Below are 18,483 nucleotides of genomic sequence, written 5' to 3' on the forward strand. Positions count from 1 at the left end.
CCTGTGAGCTGCATTTTATGACCTCCTGTCCCTGGTGTTGACTTAAGATTGACCTTATTAAGTGACTTTAATGCGCGAGTGAATCCAGACGATAACACATGGGAAGGAGTTATTTGAAGGCATGCGCCAGGGGAGCTTTATGTGCGTGCCATGGGCTTGTATTCAACAACACGCTGCTTCATCATCGGCGCATACGGACAACATGCCGGACGCATGCTGAGTCCAAGCAAGAACATCCAGAATCAGAATATGTATTTACACTGGAGGAATCTGATGAGCTGTGAAGCTCTTTTTCACATATCCAGTAGTTTCACATATTCCCTGGACGAGTGACAGCACCAGCGAATGCGAGCCCTTGTCCTTGATACTGAGACCCACCGTGGAGCTGAGCTGATCTATCCATTGATCATCGAATTGTCATCTTCAATATGCGCCTGCCATTATTTCACTTTAAGCAGTGGGCGCCCACTTAGGATCCCATTCAATACAACAAAATATCCCGATCTCAGTGATCTGTTGCAGCTGGGGTTGGCATCGTTCCAACCATCCTCTTCCTTTCTAATGCCGAGGTGGAAATGGGTGAGGTTTATGACTGTGACTCATGCAGCCGCTATGGCCGCATTGGTTACACAGTCCAGACCTTCTCAGAAAGTCGAGGGTATTTGGAGAAGGTGTCCCAGCTCGCTGAAAGAAAGCATCCGCTCATTCGAGTCCACGAGGAGGATAACCGCTGCCTCCCGCTCGGAGGTTCGGAGAGCCGTGCGGCACTGCAAGGATGAGTCGGTGCCTGCGGGATCACCGGGGAGATGGAAACTATCTCAGTGGAAACTATCTCAGTGGAAACTATCTCAGTAGGGTGCGATCACAAACCACTCTTTATCATCCTGAAGGGAGATAGTGATGACCCAATCTCTGACCCCCCCCCGCCCGCCAGGAACACATTTTCAGAAATGTTGAGCATTTCTGAGGTCCAGGGGGGCGGGGTGGGGACCCCCTCAGCTCAGATAACATCATGGGGCAACGTGGGGGGGGGGGGGTGACCTTGCTAGTACTGCTCAGATATTGGAGCAAGCAGCCAGCCCCTGTGATTTTCTTGGTTCTTTTGGTAAAGTCACGTAGAAGGAGAGTAATAAAATAATAAAGATAAAACATTAAGATAATGTAATTGTTTTTATTACTTTATAATTTCCCTTCTACGTGACTTTACCGAAAGAACCAAGAATATGAATCCCTGCAGTCACGAAAGCTTTAAATCGGAATTTTTTTTTCTCAATTTATTAATTTATTTTCATTTTATTTAAAATTGTATTTATTTTTTTGTTTTATTTTCTATCTACGTGACTTTACCTAAAAAATACAAGAATAGGGATTCCACACGATTTAAAATATGCCCTAGTGCCCCTCCCCCACCCCCCCTTTTTTTTCAAAGAGAGGGACGGCAAACGATTAGAACAACAATAACAATAACAGCCAGAGCGTGACTACACACACACACGTAGCGGCAGGGGGTGGATATTTGCCTTCGCTTTGTGTTGTTTGACAAATGTGGTCTCACGCGGTCGAATGCGGTTGAATGCAACGTGTGTCCACCACTGTCAACTGCTCTCACTTTCACCATCGTCATTATCATCGTCCGCATTCATCGCCCCGTCAGACGCAAGGATTGAGCCTGCTCAGCCATTGCGGGGGAAAAGATGACCCTGGGAATATCACCTCGTGCTTGGAGAGGTGGTCAGGAGGCGACCAGCACAGCAGTGGATTTCCTCCGTCTATCCGTGCAGCTCTTCCAGTGCCCTCTGCTCCTATGCCTCGTGGTGGTTTTCTCCGCACCCCCCCCCCCCCACTCCAAGAAGCCAAAGACTCTTTACGTGGAATTGGCCAAACATTGCTTGAGCCACGTGACCCCGGCCTGAACTCAGGTCACCGTCCCGGGAACGCGTTGTCCGCTATTTGTTGGCAGCTCGAGCCGTTGGTGACTTCTGACTGCAGCCCGAATTCTCTGGGACAACGTCACCTTCACTGGCCAATCTTTAGAAGGTCATGGGTTCGATCCCGACACTGACGCCTGCTGTATATTTGAAGTTTGCATGTAGCCCGAATTCTCTGGGACAACGTCACCTTCACTGGCCGATCTTTAGGAGGTCGTGGGTTCGATCCCGACCCTGACGCCTGCTGTATATTTGAAGTTTGCATGTAGCCCGAATTCTCTGGGACAACGTCACCTTCACTGGCCGATCTTTAGGAGGTCATGGGTTCGATCCCGACCCTGACGCCTGCTGTATATTTGAAGTTTGCATGTAGCCCGAATTCTCTGGGACAACGTCACCTCCACTGGCCGATCTTAAGGAGGTCGTGGGTTCGATCCCGACCCTGACGCCTGCTGTATATTTGGAGTTTGCATGACTCTCTCCCCGTGGTTGCGTGGATTTTTCTCCGGGTCCTCCGGGTTTTCCCTCCACATTTGGAATCAACGTCACGCGTTCAGAGTATTTGGCTGCTGTAAATTTCCACACGATGATAAGCCACTTCATTGAGCTATCATTTTGTGATAGTCAGGTCTACTCCTGGGATTAAGATCTATATCGCTTAGTGGGTATTCTATCTGGTCTAACAAATACTTGTGGCCAGGTCGTTTTTGAATAAGAGCTAAATAGCTCAGCGGGCCTTTACTGGTAAAATAATATAAAATGTTAGTTTTTTTTAATTCCCAACATCAGTATTCGGGCCGAGTAAAATGACGCCCCTACCAAACGTGTTGTTGCTGGTGACAAAGCAGGAGCATGCCCCGCAATCCATCACTGTAGATGCACTGAAGCTGCCTTCCCGAGGGCGTGGAGGTAGTGCCATTTATTGTCCCCCCCCCTGCACCTCCGATGAGCTACGTACGGCGCGAAAGAAGTTCAACATACACATCGCAAGTGGATAGAGCCTTACCCCCTCGCATGCGTGGATGTTCTCCCACGCGCATGAACGGTGACCGACTGGCTGAAAACATCTTAATATGTAGAGGACCGCAGAGCTTGTACCAGTTACTGGTAGCCGCCGACTCGCACCCAACTTTTTACCGTGCTGGCCGGCTTTCTCCAGACCGTGTGCAGTGCCGTCACGAGAGAGACCACGCGGCTTCGTTGCGCGTGCACCCTATTGGTCCGTGCCGCCGGTGTGCACCTTTGTGTGTGCGCGAGTGTGAATGAGCCGAGTTAATGTTGCATTGTGTTAATGCGCGCGTTAATGTATTTTGCTTGTAAGTAGCTATTGCTGTTTGCTACCGTTGTTTGAACGCTATCCTCTTTACCCCGTCTGGAACGAAGACGGCTCTCCATAATCCCCACCCACGCACCCCCCCACCACCAGCACCTCCAAACAAAGAAACACGCGCACAAGCACACTCCTACCTCCAAGACAAAGACGCGGCCGCCTTTGTCTCCCCCGGTGTCGATGTTTACACACCGCAATCAGGCACTCATTTGAGGCCGAGTCAGTTTTCATTTCATTTCAGTTTTCAGTTTTTATTTATTAGGTACAGCCCTGAGCCATGCGGCTCTTGAATCGGGTGCAACCGCAACAAACAAAACCATGAACAAGGAACATCTTAAAGTGACTACGCGCAACAGAAAAATTAAGGGAAAAAACAGCAACGTCTTCCTAGGGGAGGCCGAAGACCGATTCAGATAAATCGTCACCGGTGTTGGCCGTGAGCGGGAATCGAACGCGGGTCGCCGGGTTCATAGCCACAGTTCCCCACGAAGACAAAGATCCCCCTTATCGCGTTAACTCATACCTCCACACATACACGTACATACACACACCCACCACGCGTATCCCAACCTCCACACACACACCGCCACATCCACACACACAAACCTCTAACCCCACACACATCCCTACCCACAAAGACACACACGTACATACACATCCCGGGTAAATAAAGGACATCATTATTATCATAATTATTATTAATACCTGTCGGGAATCACGGTCCGCTGACTCAGCAAGGGGAGTGATGTGGAGAGGGAAGGAGATGGGGGGGAGATGGGGGGAGGAGGAGGATTGGAATGTGCTTCTGATAGCTACCACCACACGTCCCTGACTTTCGTATTGTCTGTTGCTGTACTATTTAAATAGCAATAGCTATGTCAACAATGTTGTTTACTTGGGCTGCAAAGCCTCACTGTGTCTCGGTAATTTTATTTCTGAAAGGGTCATTGCTACATCGGTGATGTTTTACCGAATCCTTTATTATTAACGAATAACTTTAGCGCAATTTCCGACTGACACTCAACTATTTAAACTAAAAATGTTTTTCATTTTATCAGGGAAAGCCCCTCTGAGCGATATAGAGCTTTTCTTTTTATCAGAAGCGACCTGGTCATCACAAATGATAGCTCAACGAAGTGGATTATCGTGTGGAAATGTATGGCAGCAGTCAAGTCAGTGAATCCGAACGCGTGATGTTGATTCTAAATGTGGAGGAACAACCCGGAGGACCCGGAGAGAAATCCACGCGACCACGGGGAGAGATTCATGCAAAGTCCAAATATACAGCAGCAGGCGTCAGGGTCGGGAACGAACCCACCACCTCCTGTATACCAGGCGAGGTAGTTAACATCTCATAGCCACCGTGACTGATGAACATAATTCCCAAATACACCCCCCCCCCAAAAAAATAAAAAAACGCTAAGCGGTCAACAACAAGCAGCACTATCAAAGTTGTACAAAGTTTGTGACAACTTCCACAGTCGAGCCGCTACGGTTCCATTCCCGGTTACGGGGAATTTCTCACCGATAATTCCCGCGAAACCCAATATCATTGCCACAATTACCATTATTTAACCAAATTATATGTTGGCGTGGCTACTTTATAAATAACCACGTGGATGTGTAGCGGCGCAGTCCCCAAATCGCAAATGTAAACATCAGGCCGCATGCTTCTGGTCATTTATTTACGTTTAACCCGTCCCAAATCTGGGTGTAAACGAGATAATGCGTTTACACGTCGTGCGCCCCTAATTAAACAATAGATAATAGATTAGACATATACCAATGATTACACGTTACGACGAGGGGGAGGCGGTGGTTATCCCCCACAGCAGGGATAAAGCGAAGAGTCCCCGTCGAGAGGGACATGCGCGTCTCTCTCGATGGCGCCTTTTGGGCGCCACGGTGGCGAGATGTTCACTCCCTCGCCCGGTATACAGGAGGTCGTGGGTTGGATCCCAATACGAACGCCTGTAAATTGGGGTTTTGCGTGTCTCTCTCTCTGTTTCTCCGCAGTCGCGTGGATTTTTTTCCGGGCCTTCCCTCCACGTTTAGAATCAACATCATGCGTGCCGAGTATTTGGCAACTGCGTTCATTTTCCCATGATGATGACGATAAGCCACTTTGTTGAGCCATCATTTGTTTATAGCCAGGTCCGCTTCTGAAAAAAATAGCTCCACATGGCTCAGTGGGGCCTTTAACTGGTAAAATAAAATAATAATAAAAATAGTGTCCAATGAGTGCCCTATGTTACAGACGCTCACTGGCTCCGAGGTTCGGTCACCCAGGAACGGCCTTGGGTCGTTCCAAGAAAAACAACGCGGGTCAGTGTTCCCCGACTCCAAGGACGATCCGACCCGGGCCAACTCAACCTTGTCACGGGCCGCCGCCGACACGATGTGTACTAGTACAAAACAGCGATCGATCCACTGCTGGATGATGTCCTCCCCCACCTCCCCCATACCCCCCCCAACGCGTTTGCTGGTCGCGGCAGTTGATGGTGGGGTTGTTTCGCCATACTTCACCACGCCGGTCAAGTGCTGCAACGCCCTCGTCTGGTATGCCACAGCCTGTGTCACGTGGCTGTACGAGCGGTGGTCGCCAATGCGGTTGTGAATCGAGGAGGACGACGTGAAGAGTTGAGTCCAAGGGGTAGAGAGACTTGAGTGGTCAATCCAAGGCTGGGTCAGAGGTCACTCACCGCGAGGGTTGCCACGATATTGTTTTTTTTTTTCCACGATCCGAAAGGCTACAGTATCATATTTATACTATTTGGTTCTTTCGGTAAAGTGTGAGGACGACTGCTTGTGTTGCGAAACGTCGTGATATGTTATTTTTAATTTTATTTTATTTTTCTACCTACGTGATATTACCGAAAGAACCAAAGAGTATGGATTCCTGCAGTCACGAAAGCTTCAAATCCGTATAATATTTATTTTTTACCCGTGGCATAACACCACGGGACAGCCGCACAGAAGGGTAACACGCGGGGGTGGGGGGGCAGGGCAGATGAGAATATTTGGCTGCGATAAATGTCCACATGATAAGCCACTTCGGTTGAGCTTTCGTTGGTGACCAGCTCACTTCTGCAAAAGAGCGATGTAGCTCAGTGGGCCATTACCTGGTCAAATCAAAAATAAAATCGGGTTTTAGTGTTCAGCATTTGTACGTAGCGGGAAAGAGAATGAATGGAGACCGCGACAGAAGAATCCAAGACGGACAAAGATGAGGGCAGGTCTCAAGGTGAGCAGGAGGAGGACAGAAGGAGGAGAGGAGACGGTGCAGGATGGAGAGAGAGTGAGAGAGGGGGGGGGGAGAAGGAATGTCCGGGCTAAGATGTCGGGGATGATGAGAGGGTGAAGATGATGATGATGTTTCGATGTAAAGCTTTCGTGACTGCAGGGATTCATCTTCTTGGTTCTTTCGGTAAAGTCACGTAGAAGGGAAGTAATAAAATAATAAAAAAATAAAACATAATAAAATAATTATCACGACGTTTCGGCCACAACGCAAGCAGCAGTACTCAGGTGAAGAAATGAGGACGGCTGCTTGCGTTGTGGCCGAAACGTCGTGAGAATTATTTTATTATGTTTTATTTTTATTATTGTATTACTTCCCTTCTACGTGACTTTAGCGAAAGAACCAAGAAGATGATGATGATGATGAGAGGGTGACAATGGTGATCAGAAAATGATGATGATGACGACAGGGGATGGTGAGAAGAGAGGGAGAAGAGAGAAGGAAGGAGCGAGCACGGGAGAAGAGCTGCGTGTTTTTTCGCAGTGAGCGACAGGGAGAGATGGATTCAGAGTGAGGGTGGCCACGCATAAGTAACGTGATTTGCCGGATATGACGATTATCGCGATATGGCGATATCAATTTCTCGTGAGTTTCTCACAGCTTCGGAGTTTTTTTTGCGGCTTTGTTTTTGTGCTTTGCTCGACTTCAAAGTACGAATACGGAGTGATCTGCTCAAGAGTTTACGCAACTACCGCAGCTCACCCAACAACATACGTGATGCCACGCGTCTTCCCATCACCGAAAAGTTACAACGATCTGCAATGCTTACAACGCACATGCTGCCACTGACACCGGATGTAAGTAATTCAATATATTAAATCCAGAAAACGAACATTTTGTAAAAACACACCTTTAATGGTTCATAGCGAGATATTAATTGTACGTAAATATGTCACTGTTTTTGTGTGTGTGTGTGGAGCGGTTCGCCAACCACTGCTCCACCGCTCCCCACACAAAGACAAGCATCCCCCCATAGAGCCTTTTAACAGACTGTAGGGGCAAGTGCTGTTAGCGAGCACCTATGAAGGCCGGCACGGCACACGATGGGGTGGGGTGGCCTGAACCACGCCCGACCGCCTTTGTCTCCCTGGTGGCGATGTTTAGCACACCACACCGCACCAAGCGGAGGTTCACCACCGGTTCAGATAATAATTCGTCACCGGTGGTGGCCGTGCGCGGGAATCGAACCCGGGTCGCTACGAACCCGGGTCACCGGGTTCAGTAGCGCAGCGCGCTAACCGCTGCGCCACCGCTCCCCGCCGCTCACTGCCCCACTCACAACACACACAGACACTCACAACACACACAGGCACTCACAACATCGCAACAGACACCCCCCACCACCCACGCGATGTATTAAGCCCCCCCCCCGCACCCCCTTTTTTCGGGAGCACCATTAATACCGCGAGATTGAAAGCCGCGACTGACGTGGCGTGTGCAATGCCCAGCGTGGCCTCGCCACTGTGACTCAGACTCGCGGGGCGATGCGGACAAAGGCAGGACCTGTGCTCGGATTAGACCCGTTAATTAATGAATTAACTCCAACTAACAGCGGACGATGCCTGCGCACCGCGTGTATCGATTACAGCTGCGCCAGACCACGTGACTGCGCACACATACCTGCCTGATGGTACCTAACTAAACTAGAGCAAATTACAAAAAAAAAATGTGTTACCAGGTAAGGCCTCACTGAGCCTACGTAGCTCTCGATTTAAAGCATTCGTGACTGCAAGGATTCATCTTCTTAAGAGCCAAGAAGACTACGTAGCTCTGTTTCAGAAGTGACCTGGTTATCACAAACGATAGCTCAACGAAGTGCTACTCACGTGTAATTTTATAACAGCCAAATACTCTAAACCAGTGGTTCTTCGCCTTTAATGCAGCCTGCACCCCCCCCCCCTTTGGTTCCCAGAAAGGGCATCTCGCATCACCGGTTAAGAACCACTGCTCTAAACGCACGTTTCTAATTGTGGAGGGAAAAATCGGAGGACCCAGAGAAAAAATAAATCCACGCGACCACGGAGAGAGAGAGACGTGCAAACTGCAAATAATACAGGCGTCAGGGTCTGGTTGGAATCCACGACCTCCTATATACCAGGCGGGATAGTTAACATCTCACCACGGTGGCGCCCTTCTAACCTGCACAATGACGTGCAGGTTATGAAGACGTTAAAGATCCCGTGACATCACTGGCAAGAGTGTCGGCGTCACGGTCCAACAAATTCCGGAAATATTTTAACAAAAATTGCAATCATCGGCACCCTACTGAAATAAATAAACTTGGCAGGACCCTCCCTGAAAGAGTATTGAGACTCAGCGATGCTTTCCTGGGTAAACAATAATACATTAAAATATGTATGGTACGTATAAATATATATTCGTCCATCAAAATATTGGTTTTCCCGACCAATGTTGTCAAGCGACATTTCGTTTAAGCAAGCGAACCGTGGGCCGGTTTCGTCTTTCTGGGACTCATCGGCAGTCGGGCTTTATCTTCTTGGTTCTTTCGGTAAAGTCACGTAGAATGGAAATAATAAAATAAAAATAAAATTAAACATAAAATAATTCTCACGACGTTTCGGCCACAACGCAAGCAGCCGTCCTCAGGTGAAGACCAGGTCTGTGAAGGAAATGCTGCAGGCGTTATTGGCAAGCGCATGACGTTATAACGATGGTTGCAGGTTTGAGGCAGACAACACATACCCGACATACGGCATCGCAGCAGGCGCTCGTAACGATACGATTATCTTAATCGATGATTAAATCGATGTGCACGCTCAGAGGTGGAGGTCAGCTTTCTCAGAGGGTCCGAGCGTTGAGCCGCCACCGCTGAGCACCTGGGTTCGAACCCGGTTTTTCAGCCGCCCCTGTGATTAAAACCGGGCTCTCAAATTTAGCGAGATGTTGGTGCCATAGGTAAGAGTCACAGACCCCTTAGACCGCCACTAGCTGGGCCATCTAGGGAGGGCTCCCATGCCATGGAGATAAAAGATGTCAGCGAGACGCCCACGTGGTTAAATAAAGGACACGGGGCAGCAATTGACCTTTCCTCTAGAGAGAGGCAGAGCACAACGTGTGCGTGGCACTGCCTAGGTGATAGCCCACGTGCCAAGCGGGATCGGTCGGTACCCGCTCGGGGAGTGGCGAATGCCATCAGTGTCCACCCTGGACACTCCTGTCGTGTTCATTGTATTGTTTGTGGTTCGTAACTTTCTGACCCGCCACGACTGGGCATCTGTAAAAAATATATAAAGAGCTTTATAGCTAATCGGATTCCTCCAGTATAAGATTCTGATTCTGATCCACCATGAGTAGTGTCCACCATGAGCAGACATCTTAACGTGTGCAGTGTCTGTTGTATAGATAAACTAAACTTTAATTGTCACATTCCGTGGATATTTCCCATCATGCTCCTTTAATTTTACTTTATTCTGAAGTGGTATCTTGTCTGGCAAACGTAACGACCGTTCATTATCTCCTTCATTACCGGCCGTGTTCTCTTCAGAAACAGCCACCACGGCAACCTTGCTATCACACCACACACACCGCAACACGTGTTGCGAATGATCTACAGATCCAATGCTCCCAACAGAATCCACGTTTACAATTTCCCACCCCTGCTGTGATAGCGTACCCGGTAAGCCGTTGTTTTTCCCAACGGATCAAGCGATCGATGCCAGAGGTGTTTTTCTTTTACGACGTTTGTAAAATGTCGAGAAAGGAGTCTGGCGTTCGTGAGGAGGTGAGAGAGAGTGGGAGTTGAGTGGTTAATATACGTACATTTTGTACGAAGCTAAATTCTTCGCAACAAAAAAACAGAAAACATTCGCTTGGCTCCGTGCTCACAAACGAAAAGTAAAAATACGAGGAGTCATCACTAGACGCGCAAAGACAAAGATAACCCCTGTAGCCCAACAGACTTTTGGGTCAAGAGCCGTTAGCGGAGAACCTATAAAAGGCCGGCACGGCACACGAGGGGGTGGGAGTGGCCAACACCACGCCCGGCCGCCTTTGTCTCCCCAGAGACGATGTTTACACAACGCACCAGGTACTCATTTGAGGCTGAGTAGACCTAGGAGAGGCCCAGGAACGGTTCAGATGATCGTCACTGGTGGTGGCCGTGAGCGGGAATCGAACTCAGGTCCTTGGGTTCGGAGTGCAGCGCACTTATCACTGCGCCACCGCTCCCCATATTGAACACACGTAATACAGGTAGGAACAACAGGTTCCACACTGCCCACCAGGGATTATGTGTCTGTCGTGCACATTTGTCTGTCGTGCACGAATGCGCTGTCCACCCAAGTTCCTACCTGCCCACTCCGAAGGAACGTGTTTAAACACACACGCACACATGCACACACACGAAGACCCCCCCCCACCGCATAGCCTTAACAGACTGTTGGGGCAAGTGTTGTTAGCGAGTAGCACCGATGCAGGCCGTGCACTGTGGCACACGAGGGGGTGGGTGGCCAGCACAACGCCCGGTCGCCTTTGTCTCCCCCAGTGTGCGATGTTGACACAACGCAAGATGTACTCACTCGAAGCTGAGCCGACACGCGCACACAACACACACCCACTCATACACTCACTCACATTAGGCTCTCTGGAATGCGATTCAGAATTAATAACAAAAAATGTGGGCTTTGCCGATAGAGGGGCTGGAGGAAGAGAGAGAGGGGGGTGACAGCTACAGCCACGAACACACAGCCCTGGACTCCTCGCTTCCCTCGCCTGGTACACAGGAGGTCGTGGGTTCGATCCCGACCCTGACGCCTGTTGCTGTGTATTTGGAGTTTGCGTGTCTCTCTCTCTCATCATCATCATCACGGTGGCTAGGAGATGTTAACTACCTCGCCTGGTACACAGGAGGTCGTGGGTTCGGTCCCGACCCTGACGCCTGTTGCTGTATATTTGGAGTTTGCGTGTCTCTCTCTCTCATCATCATCATCACGGTGGCTAGGAGATGTTAACTACCTCGCCTGGTACGCAGGAGGTCGTGGGTTCGATCCCGACCCTGACGCCTGTTGCTGTATATTTGGAGTTTGCGTGTCTCTCTCTCTCATCATCATCATCATCACGGTGGCTAGGAGATGTTAACTACCTCGCCTGGTACGCAGGAGGTCGTGGGTTCGGTCCCGACCCTGACGCCTGCTGCTGTATATTTGGAGTTTGCGTGTCTCTCTCTCATCATCATCATCATCAGGGTGGCTAGGAGATGTTGACTACCTCGCCTGGTATGCAGGAGGTCGTGGGTTCGATCCCGACCCTGTCGCCAGCTGCTGTGTATTTGGAGTTTGCGTGTCTCTCTCTCATCATCATCACGGTGGCTAGGAGATGTTAACTACCTCGCCTGGTACGCAGGAGGTCGTGGGTTCGGTCCCGACCCTAATGACTGCTGTATATTTGGAGTTTGCGTGTCTCTCTCATCATCATCACGGTGGCTAGGAGATGTTAACTACCTCGCCTGGTATACAGGAGGTCGTGGGTTCGATCCCGACCGTGACGCCTGCTGTGTATTTGGAGTTTGCGTGTCTCTCTCTCTCTCATCATCATCATGGTGGCTAGGAGATGTTAACTACCTCGCCTGGTATACAGGAGGTCGTGGGTTTGATCCGGACCCTGGACGCCTGTTGTACTTCGGAATTTGCGTGTCTCTGTCCTACCGTGGCCGCGTGGAATTTACTCCGGGTCGTCCGGGTTTTTTCCCCCTCCACATTTAGCATCAACACCACCACTGCCACGCGTTCTTAGAGTTTCTGTTTTGCCGCTATAAATTTGCGCGCGATGGGCCGCACTTCGTGGAGCTATCATTTTCTGCACCGCCGATTAGCACAGTTGGCTACGTATGGCGCGAAAGAAGTTCAACATAAATGTGTGACCAGGTCGCTTCTGAAAAATTGCTTTGTAGCTCAGTGGGCCTGACCTGGTAAAATAAAATAATTTTTTTTTACATATTCTTGCTTCTGTGAAAATGTTCTTGCTGTGGATGTCACACCTGATGATGATTGCTTGTGTTGCAGTCGAAACGTCGTGGGAATTTTATTGTTTTATACTTTTATTATTTTATTGTTTCCCTTCTACGTGACTTTACCGAAAGGACCAAGAATATGAATCCCTGCAGTCACGAAAGCTTTAAATCAAAACATTTTACAGTCAACTATCTCACCCTTTCCTCTCACGGTTTTCGTCTGTCGCTCGCCTCCTCAGCTGCCTCCTTCACCACCAACCCCCATGTCCCCCACCTCTAAACCACCTTACCCCCTTCACCTCGCTGAACCATCGCCACACACCACCATCCCTGTCACCTCGCTTATAAACACCGCCGCTCACCATCCTTCATCTCTCTCACCGCTCACCTCCCTCGCCTCTCACCTCTTCGCTCGCCTTCCATTATCCACCTCAACGTCAACCTCCCCATTCCTCGCCTTCCTCACCAGATAGCCACCTTCAGCTCTCACCTCGCTCACCTCCCTCAAACCCCTCACTCAGCGTTACCTCCCTCGCTCCATCAACCATCACCTTCCTCACCTCCACCCCACCATCACCCATCACGTCCCTCACCTCACCCCACCATCACCCATCACTCATCATCTTCCTCACCTCCACCCCACCATCACCCACCACTCATCACCTTACTCACCTCACCCCACCATCACTACCACTCATCACCTTACTCACCTAACCACCTCCCATCACTTCCCTTCCCTCTCCTCACCTCACTCCGCCATCAACTATCACCTTCCTTCCGTCACCAGCCATCACTTTCCTCAACTTCCTCACCTCCACCCCACCATCACTCATCACCTTCCTCACCTCCCATCACTTCCCTTCCCTCTCCTCACCTCACTCCACCATCACCCATCGCCTTCCTCACCTCACCACCTCCCCATCACGTCCCTCACCTTCCTCACCTCCACTCCACCATCACCAGCCACTCATCACCTCACCACTTCCCATCGCTTCCCTCACCTCAACCCCACCATCCACCATCACCACCTCTCGCCAATTCTCTTACCTCCCCTCACCTCTCACGTTTCTCACCCCCTCTCCTCCCTCCCTCCCTCTCCCCCCTCCCTCCCACCCTTCCTCCCTCTTTCACCGCCCAACACCACGACCCCCCCCCACCCACCGCGCTATCCCCTCCCCTGGACCCCTCTCAACTGGGACCCCATCAAGAGCCCTCTCATGCCCCCCCCCTCTCTCTCTCTTCCCCAGGGGGTGACTCAGCGAAGTCGCGGGCTCTCGACCCCCCCCTCTAGCCCCTCGGTGATTTGACAAGAGGGGGCGGGGCAGGGAGAGGAGGAGGGGGGGTGGAAGAAAAATTAATAATTAAATTGGCTCGGTCGTGTTGAAAACAGATTGTGAGTGTGAGTGTGTCATCATCGTCGTCATCAGCCATGGTCAATCCACTGCTGGATGAAGGCCTCCCCAAACCGCCGACATCTCTCACCGCCGTCTCCTGCCACGGAATAATCCGCCCAGAATCAGGGGTCTGTCGCCGCACGCAGAGGGCAGCAGGGGTTTGTACAGAGGACAGCAGGGGTCTGTAATCATCAACAGAGGGCAGCAGGGGTTTGTATAGAGGGTAGCAGGGGTCTGTAATCATCAACAGAGGGCAGCAGGGGTTTGTACAGAGGACAGCAGGGGTCTGTAATCATCAACAGAGGGCAGCAGGGGTTTGTATAGAGGGTAGCAGGGGTCTGTAATCATCAACAGAGGGCAGCAGGGGTTTGTATAGAGGACAGCAAGGGTCTCTAACCGTACATAGAGAGCAGCAGGGGTTTTTATAGAGGGCAGCAGGGGTCTGTAACTGCGCACAGAGGGCATCAGGGGTTCGAACAGAGGGCAGCAGGGGTCTGTAATCATCAACAGAGGGCAGCAGGGGTTTGTATCGAGGACAGCATAGGTCTGTAACCGCGCACAGAGGGCAGCAGGGGTTTGTACAAGGGTCCGTACAGAGGGCAGCATGAGTCTGTAACCGCACGCAGAGGGCAGCCGGAGCAGTGATTGTGTAGAATGCTTCAAGTGGTTTGCGCGTGCGGCGACTGAAGAGTGGCGGGCGGGGCAGAGCCGGGCGGGGAGACGCGGCGCCAGAGATCGTGAAAACTTCGCGTTGTGTAAAAAAATATCGTGAAAACTTCGTGTTGTGTAAAAAAAATATCGTGAAAATATCGTGTTGTGTAAAAAAAATATGGTGAAAATATCGTGTTGTGTAAAAAAAATATGGTGAAAATATCGTGTTGTGTAAAAAAATATGGTCAAAATATCATGTTGTGTAAAAAAAAAATCGTGAAAATATCGTGCAGTGTAAAAAAAAATCGTGAAAATATCGTGCTGTGTAAAAAAAAGATCGTGGAAATATCGTGTTGTGTAAAAAAAAGATCGTGGAAATATCGTGTTGTGTAAAAAAAAAGATCGTGGAAATATCGTGTTGTGTAAAAAAAAAAATCGTGGAAATATCGTGTTGTGTAAAAAAAAAAATCGTGGAAATATCGTGCTGTGTAAAAAAAAAGATCGTGGAAATATCGTGCTGTGTAAAAAAAGGGACCCCGCCCGGGCTCAGTCAAGGAGCGGCGCGCGCCTCGCCACTTTGGCCGTGGCTACTCGGGGTAGGAGGCGCCATTCTCAGCGTGCACCCCAAAGAAGGGCGCTGCTGCTGCTTGCTGCTGCTCCTGCTGCTGCTGCTTGCTGCTGCTGCTGCTGCTGCTTGCTGCTGCTGCTTGCTGCTGCTGCTGCTGCTTGCTGCTGCTCCTGCTGCTGCTGCTTGCTGCTGCTGCTGCTGCTTGCTGCTGCTCCTGCTGCTGCTGCACCAACAACAGCAGCACCGCAAGTGAGAGAGAGAGGAGAGAGAACCCCCCACACCCCCAATCACTTGCGAGTTTCGGCAAGCGGGGACAGCAACGGGACGGCGGCATGACCTCGTTTGTCCGTGCCTGGGTCAACATCTGTGGCCGCTCACGGCGCGTTGGCGCTCCAGCGTGGCGTGGTGGTGGTGGGGTTGGTGGGGTTGGTGGTGGTGGTGGGGTTGGTGGTGGTGGTGTTGGTGGGGTTGGTGGTGGTGGTGGGGGTTGGTGGTGGTGGTGGGGTTGGTGGGGTTGGTGGTGGTGGTGGGGGTGGTGGTGGTAGTGGTGGGGTTGGTGGTGGTGGTGGGGTTGGTGGGGTTGGTGGTGGTGGTGGTGGGGTTGGTGGTGGTGGTGGTGGGGTTGGTGGTGGTGGTGGGGTTGGTGGTGGTGGTGAGGTTGTTGGTGGTGGTGTTGGTGGTGGTGAGGTTGTTGGGGTTGGGGTTGGTGGTGGTGGCGCACGGGACGCTGAAAGCCGGAACTGGTCCCGAGTGTTTTCTCGGGACGAGCCACTGCTGACCGAGAAGATGCACAGCTTCCCAGGAGGCAAGGCTGCGCGGCCCAATGGCACGTGTACACACAAACACAAACTATTACGCGTGGAAGGAACAGCCACATACAATGTACGTTGAGCTTCTTTCGCACCGTACGTAGCGGAACCGTGCCAAGTCGGAGGTGCGGGAAGGATGCGTGCCCGCGTTGGCGTATCAATGGGTGCTATCTATATCATCGGGCAAAGACGCGAATGGTTATTTGGTGTTTGCCAGTTTGGTTCGTGGTCCTGGGCGTAGGCCTTCGCGGGCCTTCGTGCCGTGGTCCGATCGATCGACGTCCCATTTTGGAATAACAGCGACGAAACGTCAACGTAAACAGGTCTTCGCTAATATTCTTGCGTTAGAAATATCCTCGTCGGTTGCGTAATTATATAACCGCGCGAAGAACAAATGCGTTGCATGCCGTTCTCGTGCCGTGCGGTCATGTAAAGTCTTCCCGAGGTGATAACGTCCCGATTTCTTTTCGTACCTCAGAAGTGGCAACCCCGGGTATGCATGGCCGGCGAAGAACATGAGGAGGGTGGCCAACATATACATTTCTTTAAAATGTATTTTACCCGGTAAGGCCCACCGAGCTGTACCGCTCTTTTTTTCACCAGCTACCTGGCTCTCACAAGTGATAGCCCAAGGAAGTGGCTTATCATGTGAACATGTATAGCAGTCAAATACTCGAAAGGCATTTGTTGCTTCTAAGTGTGGAGGGGAAAACCCGGAGACAAATCCACGCGATCACGGGGAGAGAGACACAGGAAAACTCCAAATAAACAGCAGGCGTCAGGGTCGGGATCGAACCCACCGACCTCCTGTATACCTGGCGAGGTAGTTAACATCTCCTAGCCACCGCGACGCCCAACTCCTTCCAGGGCTGTGGTCTCTATCTCCCTTCAAAGGGCCCGACGTTCACCTATGAAGGCCAACATGCCTCACCTCACTGCCCCAAAGCCCTCTCCACTCACGCCACACACCACGCTACACACCACGCCACACACCACGCCACACACCACGCCACACACCACGCCACACACCACGCCACACACCACGCCACACACCACGCCACACACCACGCCACACACCACGCTACACAACCGCCAGCCACCTTTCTATATCTCACCACTCGCCTCACATCTCACCCGGCTCTGCACTCACCTCACAACCACACACACACACACCACACACACACACGTGCACCACACGCGCGCGCGCTCGCCCACCCGTTCGTTTTTCGATGAGGGGCACATTCTTCAAAACATCTTAGCGAAACATTTGGAGAAAGCCGAAGACAGCGAAAAAGGCCTTGCTGCTGGCTGCTGCACCGTGTTGAGTAATGTTTGTTTTCCGCGTGTTATGGGCGCTTTCGTGTGTCTGTGGGAGACGGGGAGGTTTGTTGGCACGCCAGGGGAAATTGTTGTGGAGAGGCCATTTGTCAGTCATCACGGAGGAGCGGGTGCACCGTGTGTTTTTTATTTAACATTTTTTTTTACCGTTTCTTTTTTCTACTCCTGCACACCAGGCGAGGGAGGTGACATCTCCTCGCCACCGCGACAACCCCAGGAAGGTGCAGCAAATTCGAGCCGAGTGCTTTACATTTTTATTTAGAAACAAAACCGGAATTAAGCCAGTTTTCTTTTTTATATATATATACAAATGATACCGACAGTCGGGAGTTAGGTGGTGATCGTGACAAGTGTTTTTTTCCCTCTAAAGAGCGAGGTTACAGTAAAACCATAATTAATATATAAACAATCAAGTGCAAAATGTGCGGAATTTACGCAAGGTTACACGTGCCGGGCGTAACAAAAATCAATCATCGTGTAAAGTTACGAGTGGTCGTCTCTCCCGCGTGACGCGCATGTGCGTGTGTAGCAGCGTGCGGCGGCAACCACACGCAGCGTGCAGCGGCAACATCTCCGCAAATCCGCTCGGCCGCCGAACCCGCTGGGGAGTTTAACGTCCAGGACGTACGATGCGACGGGGAGGATGAGGAAGGAGGAGTAATGGAGTGAGGAAGACGGAGCGGGAGCGACCGCTCGCCACTTCATTGTCACTGGTCGTGGCAGCAGCAACAGCAACAGCGTAGGTGGCGAGGGCAACCCTCAGCGTCGCTCGGTCCATCACCGTGACGACCTGCCCAGGCCGTCCCTCAGTAATCAGGACCTGAGAGCACAGAAGACAAATATGGCGATTGTAATAGACCAGGACTGCTTCTGTGACGTTACTTGTTAAGGACCGCCGTCTCGAATTCACGTTGCATTGCGGCTCTTGACACATGGAGTTGGTTTTTTTTCTTCTAGATTTGAAGCTTTCGTGACTGCAAGGATTCATATTCTTAGGTTTTTTCGGTAAAGTCACGTAGGTAAAAAATTAAAATTAATAAAAGTAAAATAAAAATAAAATAAAAATCACGACGTTTCGGAGGCAACACAAGCTTCCGTCTTCAGGTGGAACCGTCACAGCACGATAGCTGTACTTTTATTAATTTTAATTGTTTTTTTTACCGAATTCTGACCCTTGTAATAGACCGGACGGCAAT

At 50.7% G+C, this 18,483-nt stretch overlaps 1 protein-coding gene across 3 annotated transcripts in view; it reads right to left on the reverse strand.

Moving 5' to 3' along the window:
- Positions 1–17,527: 17,527 nt before the first annotated feature.
- Positions 17,528–18,483, reverse strand: part of LOC144940919 (transmembrane channel-like protein 5) — a 54,548-nt gene continuing 53,592 nt past the window's right edge. For all 3 annotated transcript variants that reach the window (XM_078867426.1, XM_078867424.1, XM_078867427.1), the window contains exon 22: positions 17,528–18,107. In XM_078867426.1, coding sequence (XP_078723552.1) covers positions 18,094–18,107 — 14 coding nt within the window. In that variant the 3' untranslated portion in view covers positions 17,528–18,093. The remainder of the gene's footprint in view (positions 18,108–18,483) is intronic.

The sequence above is a fragment of the Lampetra fluviatilis genome, chromosome 23 (genome assembly GCF_964198595.1).
Source record: "Lampetra fluviatilis chromosome 23, kcLamFluv1.1, whole genome shotgun sequence".
NCBI classification, from domain to species: domain Eukaryota; kingdom Metazoa; phylum Chordata; class Hyperoartia; order Petromyzontiformes; family Petromyzontidae; genus Lampetra; species Lampetra fluviatilis.